The 24,351-nt window shown below is 44.2% G+C and overlaps 1 protein-coding gene across 5 annotated transcripts; it reads right to left on the bottom strand.

Moving 5' to 3' along the window:
• Positions 1 to 1,741: 1,741 nt before the first annotated feature.
• Positions 1,742 to 23,941, bottom strand: LOC132407291 (zinc finger protein 585A-like). 5 transcript variants are annotated; one of them, XR_009516434.1, is made up of 3 exons: positions 23,523 to 23,941; positions 17,587 to 17,765; positions 1,742 to 3,567 (listed from the first exon to the last, which is right to left on the bottom strand). XR_009516434.1 is itself a non-coding variant. In XM_059993582.1 (3 exons), the coding sequence occupies exon 3, from the start codon at positions 11,945 to 11,947 to the stop codon at positions 10,322 to 10,324; it is 1,626 nt and encodes a 541-aa protein (XP_059849565.1). In that variant the 5' UTR covers positions 11,948 to 12,445; positions 17,587 to 17,765; positions 23,523 to 23,941; the 3' UTR covers positions 9,466 to 10,321. The 5 variants fall into 5 exon arrangements, 4 of the variants coding, with proteins under 4 accessions (XP_059849565.1, XP_059849566.1, XP_059849568.1 ...); XM_059993582.1 differs by lacking the exon at positions 1,742 to 3,567 and adding an exon at positions 9,466 to 12,445; XM_059993583.1 differs by lacking the exons at positions 1,742 to 3,567; positions 23,523 to 23,941 and adding exons at positions 9,466 to 12,445; positions 21,837 to 23,488.
• Positions 23,942 to 24,351: the final 410 nt, after the last annotated feature.

Genomic DNA, 24,351 nt, shown 5'->3' with positions numbered 1-24,351 from the left:
TGACCAACTTAACTGTATTTTGTAAATACACACAAATTTAGAATTTGATGGCTGCAACACACTCAGCAAAAGTTGAGACAGAGTTAAAATAAGATTGCAAAGTGCACAGAATATTCAAGTAACACTGGTTTGGAAGACTCCACATTAAGCAGGCTAATAGGTACCATGACTGGGTATAAAAGTAGCATCCATCAGAGGCTCAGTCTTTGCAAACAAGGATGGGTCGTGGCTCACCCGTTTGTGCCAAAATTCATGAGAGAATTGTTAGTCAGTTCAAAAAGGAACATTTCCCAACACAAGATTACAGAGAATTTAGGTCTTTCAACATCTACATTACATAATATTGTGAAAAGATTCAGAGAATTCAGAGACATCTCAGTGCTTAAAGGGCAAGGTCGGAAACCACTGTTGAATGCGCGTGATCTTCGAGCCGTCAGGCGGCACTGCCTCGGAAACCGTCATGCTACAGTGACAATTATAGCCACCTGGGCTCGGGAGTACATCGGAAAACCATTGTCACTTAACCCAGTCCGTCGCTGCATCCAGAAATGCAACTTGAAACTTTATTACGCAAGGAGGAAGCCATACATCAACTCTATGCAGAAACGCCGGTGAGTTCTCTGGGGCCGAGCTAATCTCACGTGGACCGAAAGACTGTGGAACGATGTGCTGTGGTCAGATGACTTCACATTTCAGCAAATTTTCGGAAAACAACAGGCGTCGAGTTCTCCGTGCCAAAGATGAAAACGGCCATCCTGATTATTATCAGCGTAAGGTGCAAAAGCCAGCATCTGTGATGGTATGGGGGTGCATCAGTGTCCACGGCAATGGGTGATTTGCATGTAATTGAAGGTACCATTGACTCTGAGGCGTATATTAGGATTTTAGAGAGACATATGTTGCCATCAAGGCGGCGTCTCTTCCCGGGACGTCCATGCTTATTTCAGCAGGACAATGCCAGACCACATTCCGCACGGGCTACAACAGCGTGGTTTTGTAGACACAGAGTGCGTGTGCTTGACTGGCCTGCTGCCAGTCCACATCTATCTCCTATTGAAAATGTATGGCGCATCGTGAAGAGGAGAATCAGACAACGGAGACCACGGACTGTTGAGCAGCTGAAGTCTTATATCAAGCAACAATGGACAAAATTTTCAATTGCAAATCTACTACAATTAGTATCCTAAGTTCCAAAATGATTAAAAAGTGTTATTAAAAGGAAAGATGATGTAACACAATGGTAAACATGCCTCTGTCTTAACTTTTGTTGTGTTGCAGCCATCAAATTCTAAATTTATATCTATTTCCAAAATAAATTAAGTTGGACAGTAAAACTATTGGAAATATTTTCTTTCAAATTTTGTCAGTTAAATAAAGGTTTACGTGAATTAACATATCACAGATTTTTGTTGATATTGCATTTTGGAAAATATCCCAACTTTTCTGGAAATGGGGTTTGCAGAAAAACCTTTTGACAAAATTTAGTTCAAGGCTTAAAAAACTCCAAAACAGAGCTCGATAGTTACAAATACAACAGAGGCAATACGAACTTCCATCAATACCAACATTAACTTTTTTTCAGTAAAAATGTTGGTCCGATTTCAATCAGTAAAATTTACAAAGATATATAAGAACTTTAGAAAACTTTAGAAAAGACTATTTGCTCTCAAACCCACTTAGATTAACACCACCTTGGACAGAAGGAGGAACAGAAATAACACATATGAAAAAACACACAAGAGTCAGATAAAACTATGTATATATTTTCATCAAAAATGAACAGGATTCAGTATTCCATGTGTGTATATGCAATTCTGATAAGCAATACAGACCAGAAAACTTCAATGCGATGCACACTGAGAGAAAATGAATCATCACTGTGGAATGAAACATTAAGCACTGGAATGAGTATGACTCTCCATGGGAGACATCCCAATGATCTGAGAAGATGAGATGGTGACAAGGTAGCATCGAGCAGCTGACTGAGAGTTGGGGACCTCTTCCCAGAAACAGAGGGGTTCCTTGCAGAAATACAGGACAAGGTGGTTAACAAAAGAAAGAAAAAATGAAAAATACCTTAAATACAACAAACAAGGCAGTAAGTACAGAAAATGCAAAGAGAAACCAGACACACTCCAACACAGTCCAGGATCCTGCAGCAGTTTAACTCAATCTGATTACTTACAAAGCTACAAACAAGTGGCAAATATCATTCACCAAAATCTTGCTTTAAAATACCAACTCATGAATGCCCTCCATCACTTCATAAAGGCACCATAAATTCCAGCCTGATGCAGTTTTAGAGCCAAAGTTTTACAAATTACATGATAATCAATACATTATTTCAGATAGGACAATCCATAATAAACATCTGGATATAATATTGCAAGATAAACAAGCAGGAACAACACCTTCAATAGGTAAAACCATTCCCAACACACACGCTCTTCGACCAGTAGAGCATCTTACCACAGGTATTGCATCAGTCAGACAAACAAAAGATTTTCTCTGTCAATCAGCTTCCAGATGTTTCCACTGTGTCATTTGTAGCCACGTTTCGCTGCTGATTCCCTTCTGATCATATGTTCTTACCCAGACCATCCTCCAGTACACCAAAATCTGCCCTGTGCGGACCCGCCTCTAGATTCTTACTCTGCTCAGTTTGGAACCCATCACCACAGGGAGAGCGAGAGATGAACAACAGGGGAGGATTTAAAAGGACTGCCCTGGAGCAGAATCACTGGCAGGGCCCAGCAGGCCTGAGTTGACTCTCTACTGTACACTAGGTGTGTTCTAAATTCACTAAGTACCGGAGACCGAGTTTAAAATAGAGCTGATTCATTTGTCTCAGATGCAGAATATTAAACTCCAGTCCCATTAAAGGTGAAGGTGCAGCAGAAGAAACTCCTCCCATGCCCAGTGACCAGGGTGCAGAACTGTGTGTGGTGAGCAGCAGCAATAATTGCAGAGTTCAGCACCGACAGTCACTCTCGAAATTGCATTCAGCAATGGTGATGGACAAATATCCAAAATGCAGCTTATTGAAACTTTCTACCCAGAGTGAACCCGGTAGTGTGTCACAAGGTTAGATTACTGAGTGAATCCTTTCCCACATTCACAGCAGGTGAACGGCCTCTCCCTAGTGTGAACTCGCTGGTATGCCGGCAGATCACATGACCGAATGAATCCCTTCCCACAGTCTGAGCAAATGAATGGCCATACTCCAGTGTGAACTGACTAGTGTGCCAATAGGGAGGATGACTGAGTGAATCCCTTTCCAAAGTCTGAGCAGGTGAATAGCCTCTCTTCAGTGTGAACTCGCTGATGTTCCTTCAGTTTAGATGAGCATGTGAATCCCTTCCCACAATCTGAGCAGGTGAATGTTACCTGTGTAAAATAACAGGCGTGCCCGTCAGTCAGATGACAGAGTGAATCCCTCCCCACAGTCAGAGCAGGAAGGACGATTCAAGGAATCCCTTGCTCCACTTCTTAAATATCTGGACAGAGACAGCAAAACTGGCGTGACTTGTTTGAATTCCCATAGGCAATTTCCCTGTCATTTTTAACCTGTAAAAATATTTACAAAATCCATTAGTGGGTGAAGGACAACATTTCAGATGAGATCACATTAGTTTCCAATGTCAGATCTGACATCAGACTGTTACAGTGAGGTTCAACCCAAGTTGCAGAGAGAAATCATCTTGTAACTGGGCACATGGTTGGTGTCCGGAATGACCATCAAATTCTCTGATACTCTTCAAGTCTCTATAAGAATGGGGCATTTCTGCCATCTCCAATCTGTGAATTGGCTCAGTTTGACTCTCTCCATTCGTGTTATTCCCTGTTCCCACTGAGCTGCATGGGTGTCTGGCCCCACAGTAACTGAAACACTCTCACACAAATACCCTTTGTTGACGTGCAGCTGGGATTTTCTTTTATCTACTGTTAACTTAAAGTGCCACAGTTTTAATGCCATGTAAATATCTCCTGCTCAGATGTATGGTTGGTCTGCACAGCTGTTAAAAGGAATTAGAGTGAATATTGGTATTGTTTAAGATTCATGTCACAGTCATAGAAAGATTCAGACACATTGGCACATCTAGTTGGTGCCAAGCTATTTACGCTTTCCATTCCCATAACCCTACCATCCAGGTACCTATACCAAGTTTCAATCGTGATCGAACGCACCACCTGTGCTGGCTGCTCTTTCCACACCTGGATGACCATCTCTGTGAACAAGTTTTCCCTCTTGATCCACATAACGATTCACCTTTCGCCCTTAATCCATGGCCTCTGGCTGTGGTCCCACCCCATCTCAGTGGAAAAACCCAGCTTGCATTTACCCCATCTATGACCCTCAAAACTGTGGTATACCTCCATCAGATATCCCCTCACTCTTCTACTTTCCAAGGAATAAAGTCCAGTCCAGTTCAATGTTTCCTTATAACCTAAGTCCTCCAGACCTGACAACATCTTTATGAATTTTCTCTGAACTCTTTCAACCTCTTTTACATCTTTCCTGTAGGTTGGTGACCAAAACTGCACACGATACTCCAAATTAGGCCTCACAGATGTCCTGTACAACGTCAAGATAACATCCGTCTATTGTTGACAGTACTTGAGTTTATGAAGGCCAATGGGCTAAAATCTTTCTCTCTATACCTTTTGAACAGTGACACCACTTTCAGTGAAATATAGACCTGTATTCCCCAATTCCTTTCCTCTACAACACTCCTCAGTGCCCGACCAGTCACTGTGTAAGACCTACCCTGGAAGGTCCTACCAAAGTGCAACACCTTACACTTGTCTGCATTAAATTCCATTTTCCATTTCTCAAGCCATCTTTCCAGCTGGTGCAGTTCGCACTGCAAGCCATGATAACCTGCTCACAGTCCGCTAAACTCTCAGACTTGGTGTGATCCATATATTTGCTGATCCAGCTAACCACACTATGATCCAGATTACTGATATAGATGACAAACAACAACAGATCCCACACTGATCCCTATGGCACACCACTAGTCACAGTCCTTCAGTCAGAGAGGCAACCATCTGCTAACACACTCTGGCTTCTCCCAAAGACAGTGTCTCATCCAATTTACTATCTCATCTTTAATACTGAATGTCTGAACCTTCTTGACCAACCTCCAATGTGAGACTTTGCCAAGTGGCTTGCTAAAGTCCGTGTAGACAACATCAGCAGCCTTGCCTTCATGCACTTTCCTGATAACTTCCTCGAGAGACTCCATAAGATTGGTTAGACATGACCTATCATGCAAAAAGCAATGCTATCTATCCATAATCAGTCCACATCTATCCAAAAACTTGTATATTGAGTTCCTGCACTTACGTTCCATTAACTTTCCCACCACTGATAACAAGCTCACCAATGTACAATTTCTTAGTTTAAGTTTAGAGCCTTTCTTGAACAACAGAACAACACTGGCTGTCCTCCAATCCTCCAGTACTTCAACTGTCACTGGGGATGATTTAAATATCTGTGCTTGGACTCCGAAAATCTCTGCACTTGTCGTCCACAGGGTCCCAGGGAACAACTTATCAGGCCCTGGGGATTGATCCACGCCGATTTGCCTTAAGACAGCAAACACCTCCATCTCTGTAATCTGTACCGGGTCCATAGAGTTGATGCTGCTTTGCCTCACTTCTGCAGACTCTGTGTCCATCTCCTGAGTAAATACGGATGTAACACTACCATTTAAAACCTCCCCCATCTACTTTGTCTCCCGTATAGATTACCATTCTGACCACCCAGAGTGGCATGTTTCTGCAGTTGCTGGAAAAAGAGGAACGCAAACACACACAATGCTGAAGGAGCTCTGCAGTTCAGGCAGCAACTAAGCAGAGGAGTACACAGTCTAGGCATGCTGAAGGGGCTCTGCTAAAATGCTGTCTATTTATTCCTCTCCACATTTGCTGCCTCATCTGCTGATTAATTGCAATATTTTGTAGAAATTAACCAATTTGTTTTTCAATTAACCAGTTTCCAAATGTTTCTCATATTTTATTCATAGCCTGATCCTGTTGGTCTGGTTCCTCTTCACTCCTTCTGCTCAAAACCTCCCGACCTCATCTTTTTCTGGAGCCCCAAAGCTTTGACTGGTGCTGGCAACTCTTTGGTTTCTGACTCTGATCCATCGAAGATTCACTCGCTAGTCTGCAGTCAGACTTTAGAGATGGATTGCAACAACCCAGCTGTCTGAGGCCCAGTCATTTGAAATGAGTGAAAATAGGTTAAGGTGCTTGAAGTGGTAGAGGCAGATACAATAGGGTCTGTTAAGAGAATCATGGAACTTAGAACATTAGAGGGCTCTGCGGTAGGGTAGTTCTAGGCAGTTTCTAGAGTAGGGTACATGGTCGGCACAACATTGTGGGCCGAAGGGACTGTAATTTTCTGTACATTTCTACGATTCTATGAAATTCAAGGGAAACCTCTTCTCCCACGGAATAGTGACTATTAGCAACAGGGAGTGTGAGAGATAAACGGTAGAGATACACTTTAAGATACTGATATGGAACAGAAACATGGGCTGGGACCAGATGGATTGAGTGGCCTCTCTAGTGTACATTGTGATTGTAGTAGAGAGTGAACGTAATATTAAACATCAGTCTAGTTTAAGACTAACATCAGCAGAACGGACTCCTCCAATGCTCAGTGACCAGGGTTCAGTCCTGGGTGCGATGAGCAGCCGCAAGAACTGCAGAATCTGACAGTATTAGTCCCTTATGAACCTGCAGCTGCCTTCAGACACCGTGCCGGTTAAACCTTTAACACGGAGCTGATTTGAACTTCCTCCCTAATGTGAAGTTGCTGGTGCTGCAGCAGCCGGGATGATCGAGTAAAACTCTTTGCTCACTCCGGACAGAAATGTGGCCTCGATTTATTGTGAACTCACCGGAGCATCACAAGGTGGGTTAACTGAATGAGTGTCTTCACACACACGGAGCAGGTGAACGGCCGCTTCCGGGTGCGAAGCTGCTGGTGTATCTGCGTCGGCCGACTGAATCCCGTCCAAAATGAGAGCCAGAGTATGACGTCACACTGCTATCAACGCCATGGCATATTTCAGGTTTTTTCACATTGATTTCAGCGTGCTGTGTGTGTCGGAATGCCTGTATCTATTCAGTAAATCTAATTTGCATGTTTATCCTGTGATATTATTTCCGGACGGGATCATGTATCGCCCTATCTCTAATAACGGATCGGTAGTAATGCAATTATTTGACTCCGATTGTAAAGCTGGATCAGGCTTATACTTATTGTCATCTGTAGTATCTTTCATGATCGTCTCTTAAAGCAGGATTTTTGGTGAATAACGCTTGCCACTTGATGGCGCTGTGTAAGAAATAAAACGGCATATTCTGCTTTCGAGCCCCGAGAGAGGCACAACACTTCGTCTTGAATTTGTTACTCTTTTAATGTGCATTTCTGTTATTTCTGTGTCAACCGCCTGGTCTTGTATTGACACAAGGAACCATGCAGTTTCTGGGAAGAGGTCTCCAGCTTTGAGCCTGACGTCGGACGCTTTCCTCCTTTGCTCACATCGTAGGAATCCCATCCATGGACGATTATGCTCATCTATTGACTAAATCTTTCTTCTATAGTAGTGTTTCCCAGCCTATTTTAGCCCTAGTGCTGCGAGTCAAGGCGAAATATCGAGTACCCTCGTTGCTAATCCCCAACGACGTCTGTTAGGTTAGTAAGGTCGGACGAGATCGCCAAGTGTGACGATGAACGATCAAGGCCTGCAGTGCGATGCTTCCTGTGTCCCAGTGCCACATCCTTTTTGGAAGTACCTGCTCTACTAACGGTCGATCAGGTCTGTTGCCACATGTTAGAGGCAGCTTATTGCCCCATCAAGAATCTCGAATGCCCCCCCCCCCCCGGGCGAGTGTTATTTGCTCCTAAAGACATTATAGGACACGTAACTGCCCCCAGAGGGAATCACTGTTCCATTGTGGTAACTTCTTCAACTTTCTGGGTTGAGCTTTCATTTCAGTTCAGAACAGCACACGCTCACGGCGTGTTGAATCCTGCTTTGGTTGATGCAAATACATCCTTAGAAGAGTTACTGAGTGGGACAGAGGAAATGCAGCTCCATCAACATCTTGCTCCTTCCTCTCTCCATAGTGCGCTCACCAGATCTGTCACTCCCTTTCTCCCTACCCCTCACCCTCCTCTCATTCCTCTCTGCTTCTCTCCTCCATCTACTCTCACTCTCCCTTTCCTCCTCTCCACACTTATCTTAATAATACCTCTCCCAATTCCTCACCTCCCTCTCTTACTCTGCTCACCCCAACTTCCTCTCACTCTCACTTCTCTATTCCACTTCCTGTCTACAAACCACACCCCACACTGTCCGACCCTGAACCTCGGCCCATGTTCACTCCATAATAGCACCTTTCAATGTGCAATTGTGACATAGGAACTTATTGGATAAAGCAGAGGAGGGAAAGAAAGAGACAGAGAGATAGAGGAAGAGGGAAAAGGAGAGAAGAGAAAGTGGGAGAGGGAGGGATAGAGAGAGTGGAGGAGAGAGAGAGAGAAGACAGAACAGGCTGAGTGGTGTTATTGAAAGAGGGGGAGAGAGAATCGAGAGACTGTAGGAGTGTTAGTGAGACAGACTGAGGAGAGATGAGGGGGAAGTGGCAGAGGCAAGGAACAGGGGAGAGAGATGGTGGCAACAGCCAATGAGGGGAGAGAATGGCAGGGAGATAGATTGGAGGGAAGAGAGATGGGGAGTTAAGCTGGGATAGAAACCAGCGATTGAGCCGGGGGAGATATACGATGGAACGGGACGGGCCCTTTGATATCTCTGTTGATCAGGGAGAGAGAAACTGACAGGGATCGAAAAGGGCCACTCATTTTAAATGGAGACATACGGAAGTTTCTGACATTCTAAACCTTCCATGTAAATTCTTTTAGGATCAATGAAGTGTCTATCTATCTGAGTGGGTACAATTGAGCTGGAGATAATGGGCACAGAAGCATAGATCAGTCACAGCCATGCTGTATAAACATGATATCATTAAGCATTCCCCCTCATCTGAATTGATTTCCCTGTAGTCTGAGGATGTTCCCCTGGAACTGGGCTCCGCATTATGGGAAACATCCTCTCCATACTCCACACCCCGCCCATAGTTCTAAACTCCAGCGGGAAAAGCACAGGGACATCAAATAACATGAGCTGTGGTCTTGTTAAGCAGCTTCAGGTGCAGCACCTTGTTCAAAACCATCTGAAAATCCAAACAAACAGCACCCACCGCCTTTCGTATTTCAACAAAGAATTCCGTCAGATCTGTCTGGGAAGATTTCTCTTGAGGCTGACGTTGGCTGTACAAGGGAGGATTTAAAAGGACTGTCATGGAACAGAATCACTGGCAGGGTCCAGCTGGCCAGAGTTGACTCTTTACTGTACACTAGGTGTGTTATAAATTCACTGAAGTACCAGAGACAGAGTTTAAAATAAACTGATTTATTTGACTCAGATCCAGAATATTAAACTCCAGTCACATTAAAGGTGAATGTGCAGCAGCAGAAACTCCTCCCATGCCAGTGACCAGGGTGCAGAACTGGATGCGGTGAGCAGCAGCAATAATTGCAGAGTTCAGCACCAACAGTCACTCTCGAAATTGCATTCAGCAATGGTGATGGACAAATATCCAGCATGCAACTCATTAAAACTTTCTTCCCAGTGTGCACCCGGTAGTGTATCACATGTGTAACATGCTGCCAGGTTTCACTGCTCATGTAATGGTCTCTGCAATGTTTCACTGCTGAGGTAATGGTTTCTATGTAGCAGCAATGTTTAGGTTCAGACTAGAGATAACAGGGTTTTGGAGTGCGGGGCTATCCAATGAGAGAAACGTTCTTTCTTGTGAGTCTGGAAGAGAGAATTTGTGGTCTTTCACGAGGGACAGATGAGAAGACATGAATGGAGAGAGCGGGCCATTTTTCTTTGCTTACTTTACTAACCCTGTAGTCAAAGTAAGGATTATAAAGCTCAATTGCTTAATTGCATATTGTGTACTCTTTGTAATTTCGGGGAACTGATTTGTAACAGGGGACACATCACACAACATCCACCCAAAAGAGATTTCTCAAGTTTGGCCGGGCTGGGGGCTATCACCCCTACATTAAGCTGCTAGACGAAGTGAGAGTTACATAAGCCTAGATGACTATGTGAATCGCTTCCCACAATCACAGCAGGTGAACGGCCTCACCAGTTTGAAGTCAATGATGCACATTTGGTTGATTTGGCTGAGAGAATCTCTTCCCAAAGTCTGAGCAGGTGATCGGCCTCTACCCACTGTGAACTCGCTGGTGTCTCTGTAGTTGAGATGACCAAATGAATCCCTTCCCGCAGTCCGAGCAGGTAAACGGCTGCTCCCTGGTGTGAACTCGCTGATGTACCTTCAGTTGAGATGAGCAAGGGAATCCCTTTCCACAGTCTGAGCAGGTGAACGGCCTCTCCCCAGTGTGAACTCGCTGATGCACCTTCAGTTGAGATGACCGAGTGAATCCCTTCCCACAATCTGAGCAGGTGAACGGCCTCTCCCCAGTGTGAACTCGCTGGTGTACCTTCAGTATAGATGACCGAGTGAATCCCTTCCCACAGTCTGAGCAGATGAACGGCCTCTCCCCAGTGTGAACTCGCTGGTGTACCATTAGGTCAGATGACCGAGTGAATCCCTTACCACAGTACAAGCAGGTGAACGGCCGCTCCCTTGTGTGAACTGACTGGTGAGCCATTAGGTCAGACGATCGAATGAATCCCTTCCCACAGTCCGAGCAGGTGAATGGCCTCTCGCCAGTGTGAACTTGCTGATGTGTCTTCAGGTTAGATATCTGAGTGAATCCCTTCCCACAGTCCAAGCAGGTGAATGGCCGCTCCCCGGTGTGAACTCGCTGGTGTTTCATTAGGGAAGATAACTGAGTGAATCCCTTCCCACAGTCTGAGCAGGTGAACGGCCTCTCTCCAGTGTGAACTCGCTGATGTACCATCAGGTTAGATGAGCAAGTGAATCCCTTCCCGCAGTCCGAGCAGGTGAACGGCTGCTCCCTGTTGTGAACTCGCTTGTGTGCCATTAGGGTGGGTGACTCAGTGAATCCCTTCCCACAGTCTGAGCAGGTGAATGGCCTCTCTCCAGTGTGAACTCGCTGATGTACCTTCAGTTTAGATGACTGAGTGAAACCCTTCCCACAGTCTGAGCAGGTGAACGGCCTCTCGCCAGTGTGAACTCGCTGATGTACCTTCAATATAGATGACCGAGTGAATCCTTTCCCACAGTCTGAGCAGGTGAACGGCCTCTCGCCGGTGTGAACTTGCTGATGTACCTTAAGGTTAGATGAGTAAATGAATCCCTCCCCGCAGTCCGAGCAGGTGAATGGCCGCTCCCTTGTGTGAACTCGATGGTGAGCCATTAGGTCAGACGACCGAATGAATCCCTTCCCACAGTCTGAGCAGGTGAATGGCCTCTCGCCAGTGTGAACTTGCTGATGTGTCTTCAGGTTAGATAACTGAGTGAATCCCTTCCCACAGTGCGAGCAGGTGAACGGCCGCTCCCCGGTGTGAACTCGCTGGTGTTTCATTAGGGAAGATAACTGAGTGAATCCTGTCCCACAGTCGGAGCAGGTGAACGGCCTCTCTCCAGTGTGAACTCGCTGATGTACCTTCAGGTTAGATGAGCAAGTGAATCCCTTCCCACAGTCTGAGCAGGTGAATGGCCTCTCTCCAGTGTGAACTGACTTGTGTACCAGTAGTTTAGATGACCGTGTGAATCCCTTCCCACAGTCCAAGCAGATGAACGGCCTCTCCCCAGTGTGAACTCGCTGGTGTACCATTAGGGCAGATGACCGGGTGAATGCCTTCTCACAGTCTGAACAGGTGAACGGCCTCTCCCCAGTGTGAACTCGCTGATGAGCCATTAGGTCAGATAAGCAGGTGAATCCCCTCCCTCAGTCTGAGCAGGTGAATCGGCTCTCTGCAGAGTGGACTCACTGATGTACCTTCAGCTTAGATGAGCAATTGAATCCTGTCCCTCAGTCTGAGCAGGTGAACGGCCACTCCCCGGTGTGAACTCCCTGGTGAGCCATTATGTCAGATGATAGAGTGAATTCTCCCTACAAATTCAGCAGATGACAAAATTCTGCCCAGTGTGAACTGACTGGTGTGTCCACAGGTGGGCAGAGCGACTGGTGAATGGCCTTGTCCCAGTGTGAACTTGTTGATGTACCTTCAGTTGAGATGTCCAACTGAATCCATTCCCACTGTCTGAGCAGATGACAGTACCCGTCAGTCAGATGATCGAGGAAGGAAGATGAAGTGAATCCCTTGCTCCACTTCTTAAATATCTGGTCAGAGACAGCAAAACTGGTGTGACTTAATTTGAGATTCCAGTAGACAAATTGCTCATCATTTTCAACCTGTAAAAAGATTTACAAAATCCATCAATGGGTTTAGGACAACATTTCAGTTGAGATCACTTGACTCATCAAGGTGTGATATGTCTTCACACTGTTACAGTGAAGTTCAACCCAAGTTGGAGAGAGAAGTCATCTTCTAACTGGGCACAGAGCTGGTATCTGGAATGACCATCAAACTCTCTGATGCTCCTCCTGTCTCTATGAGAATGGGGCATTTCTGCCATCCCCAATCTGTAACCTGGCTCAGTTTGACTCTCCCCATTGGTATTATTCCCTGTTCCCACTGAGCTGCCTGGGTGCCCGGCCCCACAGTAACTGAACCACTTTCATGCAAATAGCCAGTACTGCATTCCATGCACCCCACTCTCTGTGTAAAAAAACTAACACCTGACATCCCCTCGGTATCTAATTCCAAGCAGCAGAAAACTATGCCCCTCATGTTAGCCACTTTAGACCTGGGGGAGAAAGCCTCTGGCTATCCACACGATCAATGCCCCTCATCATCTTTTCACCTTAAATATGCTCTAAACATAAACAACCGAATCATGCATTGCTTTGAGGTTTTGTTAGAAGTATACAAAATTAAGGTACAGATAGGGTAAATGCAAGCAGAATTTTCCACTGAGGTTGGGTGGGATGATAACCAGAGGTCATGGGTAAGTGGCAAAGGTGAAAATTTAACAAGATCATGTGGAAAAGCTCTTCACTGAAATGGTTGTGAGAGTGTGAAATGAAATGTCAGCACAAGTGTTAAATATGAGCTCAGTTTCACCATTTTAAAGAAGCTTGGATGGGAGCCTGGATGGTAGGGGTATGGAGGGCGATGGTCACGGTGCAGGTAGTAGCATTAGACAGCTTAAATGTTTTTTCAGCATTGACTAGGTGGGCCAAATAGCCTGCTTTCCTACTGAGCTTCTCCACGTTTCTGTGACAGAGAAGCTGGACAAACTTGTTTGGAAGGGAAAAGGTAGGAGTGACAACGGAGCAGCAAAGGCTGGAATTTCTGGGAGCAATTCGGGAGCTGAATGATCGATACATCCCAAAGAAGTGAAAGCAGTGGAAATGCAGGAGGACACAACTGTGGCTAAAATGAGAAGCGAAAGCCTACTTAAAAGCCAAAGAGAGCAAAAACTATTGGGAAGCTTTTGGAAACCAACAGAAGATGTGTAAAAAAAGTCAGATGAGCTCAGAGTGTGGAATCATGATACTGTAGTCATTAATGAGTCTTGGTAGCACCCAACAGTCTGAGGCATTTAGAGGAACAACATATCTAGGGCCTCAATATCTCTTAAAAACCCAGGTTCACTGCATCAGTTATCTTTCAACCTTTATTTTGTCAGGCATGTACAAACTCTATACCCTCAAAATTTCACTTCTGAAGGCCTCCCACTTACCAAGTACTCCTTTGCCAGAGAACAGCCTGTCCCAAACCATACTTGTCAGATCCTTTTAAAATTGACCTTCCTCCAATTTAGAATCTCAACCCATGATCCAGCTCTCTCTTTTTGCATATTTACTTTGAATCTCATGGCATTATGATCCCTAATTGCTGTCAACAGCACTGGATTATTTCCTAACAACTTATTGCACACTTCTACGTCGGGAATCCTACGTACCGATTAAGGACACATTTGACAAACTCTACCCCATCTAGACCTTTTACAGTACGGGAGTCACAGACAATATCTGGAAAGTTAAAAGCATTTACTGAATCAACCTTTGTTTCTAGTCATGGTCTGCGATCTCTCTGGAAATTTGTTCCTCTAAATCCCTCAGACTGTTGGGTGCAATCAAGTCCCAGTAATGGCTAGAATATCATAATTCCCTGTCCTCAGCTTATCTGGCTTTCCTATGATGCTTCTTTGATTGTGATAAATGAGGCTCAGCACATTCATACCATGCTTGACCATTTGATTGCTGACTCTTATCTGAGGTCTGAACAACATCTGACTGGTGTCAAGAAAACAACCTTGCCCTGATTGTCACAAAAACAAAGGAGCTGATTGTGGATTACAGGAGGAATGGAGAAAGGCTAGCCCCTATTGACGTCAATGGATCTGGGGTTGAGAGGGTGAACAGCTTTAAGATCCTCAGCACAAACATCAACAAGGATCTCACATGGTCTGTACACACCGGCTGTATTGTGAAAAGAGCACAGGAGCCCCTTTTAAACCTCAGATGGTTGAAGAAGTTTGTTTTGGGCCCTAAATCCTAAGAGCGTTCTAGAGGGAGACAATTGAGAACATCCTGACTGGCTGCATCACTGCCTGGTATGTGAACTGTACTTCCCTCAATCTCAGGAACCTGCAGAGAATGGTGCAGACAGCCCAGTGCATCTGAAGATGTGAACTTCTCATGATTCAGGGCACTTACAGAGACAGGGGCCCAAAGGATAACCACAAAATGTTCCTGCTTCTACCATCCAGGAAATGGTACCACAGCAAAAGGACTAATAGGCCTCCGGACATCATCTTCTACCAGGCCATCAAACTGATTAATTCATGCTGATAGAATTGCATTTCTGCTATATTGACTGTCCTATGTACAGGCAATTTATTAGAAATTACTATAACTTCCACATTGCACATTTAGACGGAGACATAACATAAAGATTTCTACCCCTCATGTATATGACATTCTCCCAGCTGATCCAGAATTCAAGTATTTCAAGTTCCAACTCCTTAAAGTGCAGAGTTACAAACTGCAGCTGGATGCACATCTTGTAGGTGAGGGCACCAGGGACACTGGAGGTCTTCCCACCTTCCCACCAATGTCCCCTCTATTTTGTAATGACCAGTGGGCACATAAATCATGTACTGTACATTTTTTTTCCAAGTGACAACATGTGCAGAGTGAATTTTATATAGGGGTATTCATTTTAACAGCTAGCAAATCACTGTCAATAAGAACTTTGATCTCCTCTGGGTTCGATTGATTTCATCTGCTCTCTCACACAAACTATATAGCAGGCCTGTAACAGGTAATGAAGGATTTTCTCACCAAAGCTCTTGCATATTGTCCATAAGTGGTTTGTTTGCTAAATTACGCTTTAAAAAGTCAGAGTTCCAAATATCACACCACTTCTTCCCACTTGTAAATTCTCCAGCAACTTTTGCATCACCACAGTACACACAGGTAAAACCAGTTTCTATAATAGACATAAATATTTCCCGTGAACCCTCCTGAGGAATTAAGGATATATAAAACATTTTGAACCTATGTAAACTCTGGCTAAAAGAATACTTGGGACTGAATAGGAAATTTTGAACTGAAGTAATAAGCTACTCCACAGAGAGGAGTGACTAGCCCACCATAGAACCTGGGAATTTTGTCCTGATCAAGAACTGAGATTGAGGGAAAGTTGGACCTCGGTGGAGAGGATCATATCAGGAGTTACTGACCACTCCCACGGCTGTGAAACTGAAGGGGCGATCTCGGTGGATACATCGATCAGGCACCGAACGTGCTGAACATGTTACACAATTTCCCTCGGGATCAATAAAGTACGTCTGTCTGTCTGTCTGTATGAGTAGAAGAACTGTCTCGAACTAAAGGAAAATATGTTGATTGATAGTGGTGTTCGGGTTTATGTCTTTGAGAGGACTCACCCCAGCATTCGGGGTCCCCATGTTAATACATTTCTGTCTCTCTGTCACACCGATGCCAAACAGGTAGAACTAGGGGCCTGCTGGGTTTGTGTTGAAATTCCGCAGGATGGTAAAACTATGATTCCAATGTCAGTAATCCAGCTCAACCAGGGTGAGGAACTCTCAGCCTGGGCTTTCTCAAACAACACCCGGGGAAGAGAGATGAGGAACTGGGGTCCAGTCAGAGATGACTGTGGCTGTCAGTGTTCTGAGGGATGGTACCTCAGGCCCCCATCAAACAGAAATTCCTAGACTGGGAAACATGCATCCTGGCCAGACTTGCAGGTGCGCGGCAGCGGAGAGGAATAACTGAGACTGAGCGATTTTGAATGATCACTTTTCTCTCCTGTGGAGTAGCCAGGAATTCACCAGAGATAATCAATTTGGCTATAGCACTTGAGGAGCTGGCCACAATACTGCAAAGGCCCTGACAGAAACACAGGCTCAAGTAGCAGAAATATCCACTAAAATGATTGCAATCTGGCAAATAGTCCTACAGAATCGTATGGCTTTTGATTTTATCCTCGCTGAGAAAGGTGGAACCTGTGTTATTATTGACACAGAATGCTGAACCTATATCCCTGATGAGTCTACTAACATTACATCCCTCTCTGGACACACTGCCAGGGAAATTGACAGCATCAAGAGAGTAGGGCAGGATTTACATTGGTTCACTGAAGGGAAGAAATGGTGGTCTTAGAAGGCCTGCTCGGTAATATGTGAGGCATGGTATTGCATTATGGCCTAATAGTTGTACATATCATTGTTATAATTACTGTTGTATGCTGTTTTTACCCACAGATATGCCGTAATGTTATCCATGATCAAAAGGTGGGAATGATAAAGTATGAAAAAGGGTGAACACTTTGTTAAACAAGAGCAGCCTGTTTTTCTGAAAGAAACTGCTGATGATCAACAGATGTGCAAGGCCATCTGAGCCACATCTCTTCTTGAGGGAAGCTAGCTCGGGTTTCTGGATGTTTATCTCCTTGTGCGCTCGTGGGTAGAGATAGGACAGCTTCAGACTGTTCTGTGTGTGGAAGCCATTATGACTATTTTGTAATTTGTCTTTAGGGGCTGTCATGTAGTAAGTAACTTTGGCTCCAGCCTGTCTTGTGTGACGGGTATCTGAACAGATATATCTGTGCTGTAAGGTGAATTGTTAGTCAGTTAGTGGATTGAGCGGTAACAGTCACAGACTGTTCCTGTTTGAGCGACTAACTGAGTAAGGCCTGGGTGCTTGGAGGAAAGAGTTTGTACATATACGGACTCCGAGTGACTTTATCCGGATTTGACTTCCACAGAATGAGAGTGTTTTTAAAGGGCTGGGCTGCTGGAAGCACATTACCAGACCTGGAGTGATTGCAACTGGATCTAACAGAGGCATAACTGATTCTTCTGGGCACATTCAGTCTCACTCCCAACTATTTCCTACCTTCCTTTGAACAGGTATGTAATGTCTAAAGGACCAGTGTTTGAGTAAATGAGACTCACCAAACTTTCTCCTGACTGAATCACAGGAATCTCCGAGTCAGATAGGTTCTCTCCAGTTGATGCTCTCAGTCCTCGGGATGGTTCACTGGTTGCTGTTCTCTCGTCTTCAGTTGTGGTTTGCTTCCAGTTGGGGTTTTTACTCCAATAAAAATTATTCCAATCTCTCACCCCAGTTCTAACTTTAACATGAAAGATAATGAAACACATTAACAATAAAAAGGAGAACCAAACATTTCTGCTAAATGTTACCAAGAACAAAACTCACTGAAACTTAAAAGTTGAAGGCAGATATAATGATCTCAATGAACAATCTTTTATTGTCCCTCACATGTCACAGAACGATATGGGATAAGAAGGAGCCATCATTCAGTCATGATAAGACATAAGGCACAGGAACAGAGTTAGGTGATTCGATCCATCTGGTCTGCCCGACCACTCAACCATGGCTGATTTCTATTCCAGCACAATATTTCTGCCTTCCTCCTGTAATCCCAAAGCTACTTAGCAATCATGAGTTTATTAATCTCTGCCATAAATATACCCAAATGGCAGCCTCAACCAACCTCTGTGACAGCAAATTCCACAGATCAGACATCTTTTAGCCAAAAAGTTTTTCTCATCTCAGTTTTAAAGGAAACTTTATTCTGAGACTGTGCTGTCAGATCACAGACTCTCCGTCTAATGGAAACATCCTCTCCATGTCCACTGTATCCAGGCTTTTCAGCATTTGGTAGGTTTACTTAACCATACATCCCTCCACCACCCCCACCGTCCCTCTGAACTCTATTGAGCACATGTCCAGAACGATCAAATGCTCCTCATACATAAAGCCGATCATTCCTGAGATTATTCTTGTAAATCTTGCTAGCAACAACTGTACTGAACACAAACTGGTACCAGGATAATTTAAAGAGAAAAGTTGTGGTTTCTTTACTGCTCTGCTATCACAGAATGAGCCATTTCCATTTCCAGGTTAAAACAGGTCCATTTCAGGAAATATAAACCATTCCAGGGCGAATGTAATAAAAAAGAAACTGGAATTACCAGAAACACTCAGCAGGTAAGGAACAGCTGTGGGGAGAGGAACAAACTTTACAATTCAGGTTAATAACGTTTTGTTAGACTGACTTCTGATGATAGATGGAATAAAATTCTTAAACGGGTTAATAAATCATCTTTCTGTGCTCGTCATTCTCTTCTACAATTTAAAGCGGTTCATAGAGCTTACATTTCTAAACAGAAGCTCTCCAGTTTTTACCTGAATGTTTCTCCACTTTGTAATAAATGCAACTCTGCGGATTGCATTTAATTCATATGAGGTTGCCTCTTTAATTCATATGTTTTGGTTTTGCTCTACAATTGAAAAGTTTTGCCGGGAAGTATTTCATACCTTCTCTCAACTTTTTAGGGTCCAATTTGACCCAAATCCCCTTACTGCCTTGTTTGGTATTATTGCAAATGAAGATGTAACTTTAAATACTCCTAACCTACAGGTTTTAGTTTTTACCTCTCTTTTAGCATGAAGAGCAATCTTGCTTAAATGGAAGGGGTCCACCCCTCCTACACGCCTTCAATGGCTACGTGATATTATGTCATATTTATATTTAGAAAAGATCCGCTGCTCAGTCTTAAATTCAAAACAATCTTTTTATGATATTTGAGGACCTTTCCTAAATTACTTTTCCAATTTATAAAGTTTAACAGTGCACAGACTTTTATGTTTATTTTTATCTTCTCTTCTTAAGTGAATATGTTTTTAGTTCTAATTATCCATTGTCATCCATCAGCTTTTTTCTTTGGTAGTTGGTAGGGGGTTGACTTTTTTTTTACTGTTTTTTAAACTGTGGTAAACACGGTACAGCACATTTACTCACAGCCTGTCCCTGTGAGGATGGAATCAGAACTCATCCTCTCCTCATATTAGCAGTCATTGCTTCCAAAGAAACTCCAGAAACAAACATCTGATACCAGACCAGAAATACTCGCTCAACACCTCATAAGCCCAAGTAGCTCGATCCCCAGGTCCATTTTACATGGATCAAGATCTGTGATATCCCAGGACCCAACCTCAACAAGTCACACAGGTAAAGGTTGGGCACCCCTGGTCAAAATTTCTGTTCCTGTAAATAGTTAAGTGAGTAGAAGATCAACTGATCTCCAAAAGTCATAAATTTAAAGATGAAACATTCTTTTCAACATTTTAAGCAAGATTCATGTATTATTTTTGTTTTGTACAATTTTAGAGTGACAAACAATAAAGGAACACCATGCAAAAGTTTGGGCCCCCCAAGACATTTGAGCTCTCAGATTACTTTTACCAACTGTAAGAAGATAGCAAAGCGTTTTCACGTAGCCGTTTCCTCAGTTCGTAATGTAATTAAGAAATAGCAGTTAACAGGTAGGGTTGAGGTCAAGTTGAGGTCTGGAAGACCAAGAAACTTTTCCCAGAGAACTGCTTATAGGATTGCTAGAAAGGCAAATCAAAACACCCGTTAGACTGCAAAAGACCTTCAGGAAGATTTAGCGGACTCCGAAGTGGTGGTGCACTGTTCTACTGTGCAGCAAATATAACCTTCATGAAGAGTCATCAGAAGAAAATGTTTCCTGCATCCTCACCACAAAATTCAGCATCAGAAGTTTGCAAAGGTACATCTAAACAAGCCTGATGCATTTTGGAATCAAGTCCTGTGGACTGAGGAGGACTGAGGAAGTTAAAATAGAACTTTTTGGCCGCAAGGAGCAAAGGTATGTTTGGAGAAAAAAGGGTGCAGAATTTCACGAAAAGAACACCTCTCCAACTGTTAAGCACGGGGGGGGGGGGGGCGGTGTGGCTCGATCAATCTTTGGGCTTGTGTTGCAGCCAGTGGCACGGGAAACATTTCACTGGTAGAGGGAAGAACGATTTCAATTAAATTCTGGAAATAAACATCACGCCATCTGTAAAAAAAAAGTAAAAGATGAAAACAGAATGGTTTCAACAACAGAATAATGACCCTAAACCCAGCTCAAAATTCACAATGGACTACCTCAAGAGGCACAAACTGAAGGTTTTGCCATGGCCCTCACATTCCCCTGACCTCAACATCATTGACAATCTGTGGATAATCCTCAAAAGAGCAGTGCATGCAACACAACTCAAGAATCTCACAGAACTGGAAGTCTTTTGCAAGGAAGAATGGGCAACAATCCCCAAACAAGATATGAAAGGCTCTTAGCTGACTACAGAAAGCATTTACAAGCTGTGATACCAAAGGAGTTGTTACTAAGTACTGACCATGCTGGGTGCCCAAACCTTTGCTTTGGGCCCTTTTCCCTTTTTTTATTATTTTGAAACTGTAAGAGATGGAAAAGAAAAAGACATCTGGCTTAAAATATTAAAGGATGTGTCATCTTTAACTTTCTGCCTTTTGGAAATCAGATAATCTTTTACTCGCTTAGCTATTCACTATAACAGAAATTTTTACCAGAGGTGCTCAAACTTTAGCATGTGATTTTCTTGCTAAATGATACTTTAAAAAGTCAGATTTCCAAATAACACTCCAATATCACTCCCCATTTGCAAATTCTCCAGCGACTATTGCATCGCCACAATACACACAGGTAACACCAGTTTCTGTATAGTACATAAATATTTCCCCTGAACCCACACCCCCCTCCAGGTGGCTGACAGGGGTGAACTCGGTGATGGCAATGCCAAGGAATATGAAGGGAACGGCAGTAGTCTGACTTATTGGAGTCTGGCACATTTGTGATTTGAAAACTATTTGTTGCCCAGGGCAAAGGTGTTTGATATCAGTATGTACCAAGACAGGATAGGTCAAAGCATGTCCTCGCCGGTAGAAAACGCCAGAACAAGCAACACACACAAAATGCTGGAGGAACTCAGCAGGCCAGACAGCATCGATAGAAACGTGTAGTAAAGCTGAGTTCCTCCGGCATTTTGCCTGTGTTGCTTGGATTGCCGGCAGCTGCGGTAGGAGGCAGAACAAAGTTGATTGTCTCAACAGCTGATGGAAAGATATTGTTCCCTTTCTCCGAGTTCCTGATCCCTGCATTTAGTTTTCTGGAGCTCGGCTCTGTCTGTGAGATCTATTTGCTCCCATTCCCTGATTGGCCGGAAGCTCCCCGGTATGGATCGTGGGGCTGAGAGAGAGGAAAAAGACCTGGCCTGTGCCGAGTTTGTCGGCCACGGTGTTTAGTGTTCACAGCAATTGTCACTCAATTAAAGCCCACCCAGCACCCGCTCTTACCTCTGCCGGTCCTCCCGACATTTTGTGCACTGCGCGCATGCGGAGTTATCCAAGACAGCGGCAAGCTTGACGCCTGCGCATTTGATCGGTGCTTCAACGACGGCGATATTTTATACGCATAGCATTATGGGTAAGCACGGTGCCATTAACGGTTTCTGCAAGCACCGGTTTCATGCCCATACCTCAGTTTGTTTTGTGTGTAGAAAAATCAACAGATTTTTTTTTTAACTCAGAAAGCGGCTCCCATAAGCGATACACTCAATATCAACAGACATTTCGTTTCTTTAATGCCAAAGTACAATCCTCTTACAAATGCAGATATGAAACACAAGAGATTCTGCAGTTGCTGGAAAACAGCGACGCTCACAGACGCAATGCTGAAGGAGCTCTGCAGTTCAGGCAGCAACTAAGCAGAGGATTACACAGTGCAGACATGCTGAAGGGGCTCGGCCTAAATGCTGTCCATTTATTCCTCTCCACATTTGCTGCCTGATCTGCTGATTGCCTGCAATGTTTTGTAGACATTAACCATTTTGTTTTTCAATTGACCAGTTTCCAAATGTGTCTGATCTTTCTTTCATAGCCACACCCTGCTGGACTGGTTCCTTTTCCTCCTCCTCCCTGTAACCTCCAGACCCTATCTCTTTCCGGAGACCTAGAGCCCTGATTGGTGCTGGCAACTCTTTGGATTCTGACTTTGCTCCACCGAAGATTCACTCGCTGGTCTGCTGTCAGGCTTTACAGGCGCATTGCAACAACCCAGCTGTCTGAGGCACAGTCCTTTGAAATTAGTGAAAATGACCCAAAATTTGAAAAAAAAAAAAGTAGGGAAGAGTTTAACCTCCTTAGTCCAGTGCACTGGGCAAGGTCAAATACTCAGCGAGCTCATCGTGTTACTTAGCCTGGGAAAATCATGTAGGAAATTAATGTACAAGACGATGAGAGGCATTGATCTTATGAATATTCAAATGATTTTTTTCCCAGGGCTGAGATGGCTAACACGAGGGGGCATAGCTTAAGGTGCTTGGAAGTAGCACAAGGGAGACGTCAGAGGTATATTTTTATACACAGAGGGTGGTGGGTGTGTGGAATGCACTGCCAGCGACGGTGGTAGAGACGGGTACAATAGGGTATTTTAAGAGAATCGTAGGTACATGGAGCTTAGGAAAATAGAGGACTATGCGCTAGGGTAATTCTAGGCAGTTACTAGAGTAGGTTACATGGTCGGAACAATGTATAGTGAACTGTAATTTGCTGCAGATTTCTATGATTCTACGAAATTCACAGGAACTCTCTTCTCCCAAAGAGTGGTGACAAATTGCAACAAAGAGGTAAACGGCAGAGATAAATTTTAAAATACTGATATGGAACAGAAAAAATGGGCAGGGACCAGATGGGCCGAGTGGCCTTTCTAGTGGATATTGTGAGTGAGGTAGAGACACAGGATTTGACACAGAACTGTTTTATCTTTCACAGATCCGCACTATTAAACATCAGTCTAGTTCAAGGCTAACATCAGCAGAACAGACTGCTCAAATGCTCAGTGGCCAGGGTTCAGTCCTGGGTGCGATGAGCAGCTGAAAGAACTGCAGAATCTGACAGTAACAGTCCTTCATGAACCTGCAGAGGCCCTCAGTCACCGTGATGGTTAAACTTTTAACACAAAGTGTGGTGAACTACATATACCTGACTGGACACGTCCCCTGCTGACTGCTCCTGTGGCTCCTTCAACAGACCCCTGTATAAAGGCGATCAAGGCCTGAGCCCGGCCTTTCAGTCTCCAGGATGTAGTATGGCCGTCACTCACTGCTTGTTCCTTCTTCCAGTCAATTAAAGCCGATATCTCGCCTTACGTCTCAGAGTGAGTTATTCTTGGTGCATCACAGAGCTGATTTGAACTTCCACCCAGACGTGAAGTTGCTGGTGCTGCAGCAGCTGGGATGATCGAGGGAAACTCTTTGCTCACTCCGGACAGAAACGTGGCTTCCACTTATTGTAAACTCAGCGGAGCATCACAAGGTGGGTTAACTGACTGAGTCTCTTCGCACACACGGAGCAGGTGAGCGGCCGCTTCCCAGTGCGAAGCTGTTGGTGTATCTGCGATGGCCGACTGAATCCCTTCCAAAATGAGAGCCGGAGTATGACGTCACAGTGCTGTTAACGTCACGGCATTGCATCCAATCAGATCCCGTACATGGACACGTGATCGGGCTCTCCTGGTAGTGAGTGGGGCGCTATCTTCTCCAGCATCTCCGCCTCCACATTCAAGGATCAGTGGCATTCAAACGCTGGTGAACTGACAGATACAGCGGAGCTATCCATCTGTTGTGTTTGTGATTCCCACACACAGATCTTTTGACATTTCTACACTGTGAAAAGTTTACAGACCACGTCAGTGGGTGAAGGAGAACATTTCAACTCAGGTAATTTTAGTCTCCTTGGTGTCTTCAAAAAAAAAATACACTGTCACAGCTCAAAACAAGTTGGAGGAACAAGACTTCATCTTCTAACTGGA

The sequence above is a fragment of the Hypanus sabinus genome, chromosome 18 (genome assembly GCF_030144855.1).
Source record: "Hypanus sabinus isolate sHypSab1 chromosome 18, sHypSab1.hap1, whole genome shotgun sequence".
Taxonomy (NCBI): Eukaryota; Metazoa; Chordata; class Chondrichthyes; order Myliobatiformes; family Dasyatidae; genus Hypanus; species Hypanus sabinus.
This window is presented reverse-complemented; position numbering and strand designations above follow the sequence as displayed.

Coding starts and splice junctions, on each gene's coding strand:
- LOC132407291 (XM_059993582.1), bottom strand. CDS start 11,947: ATGGCTCATCAGCGAGTTCACACTGGGGAGAGGCCGTTCACCTGTTCA.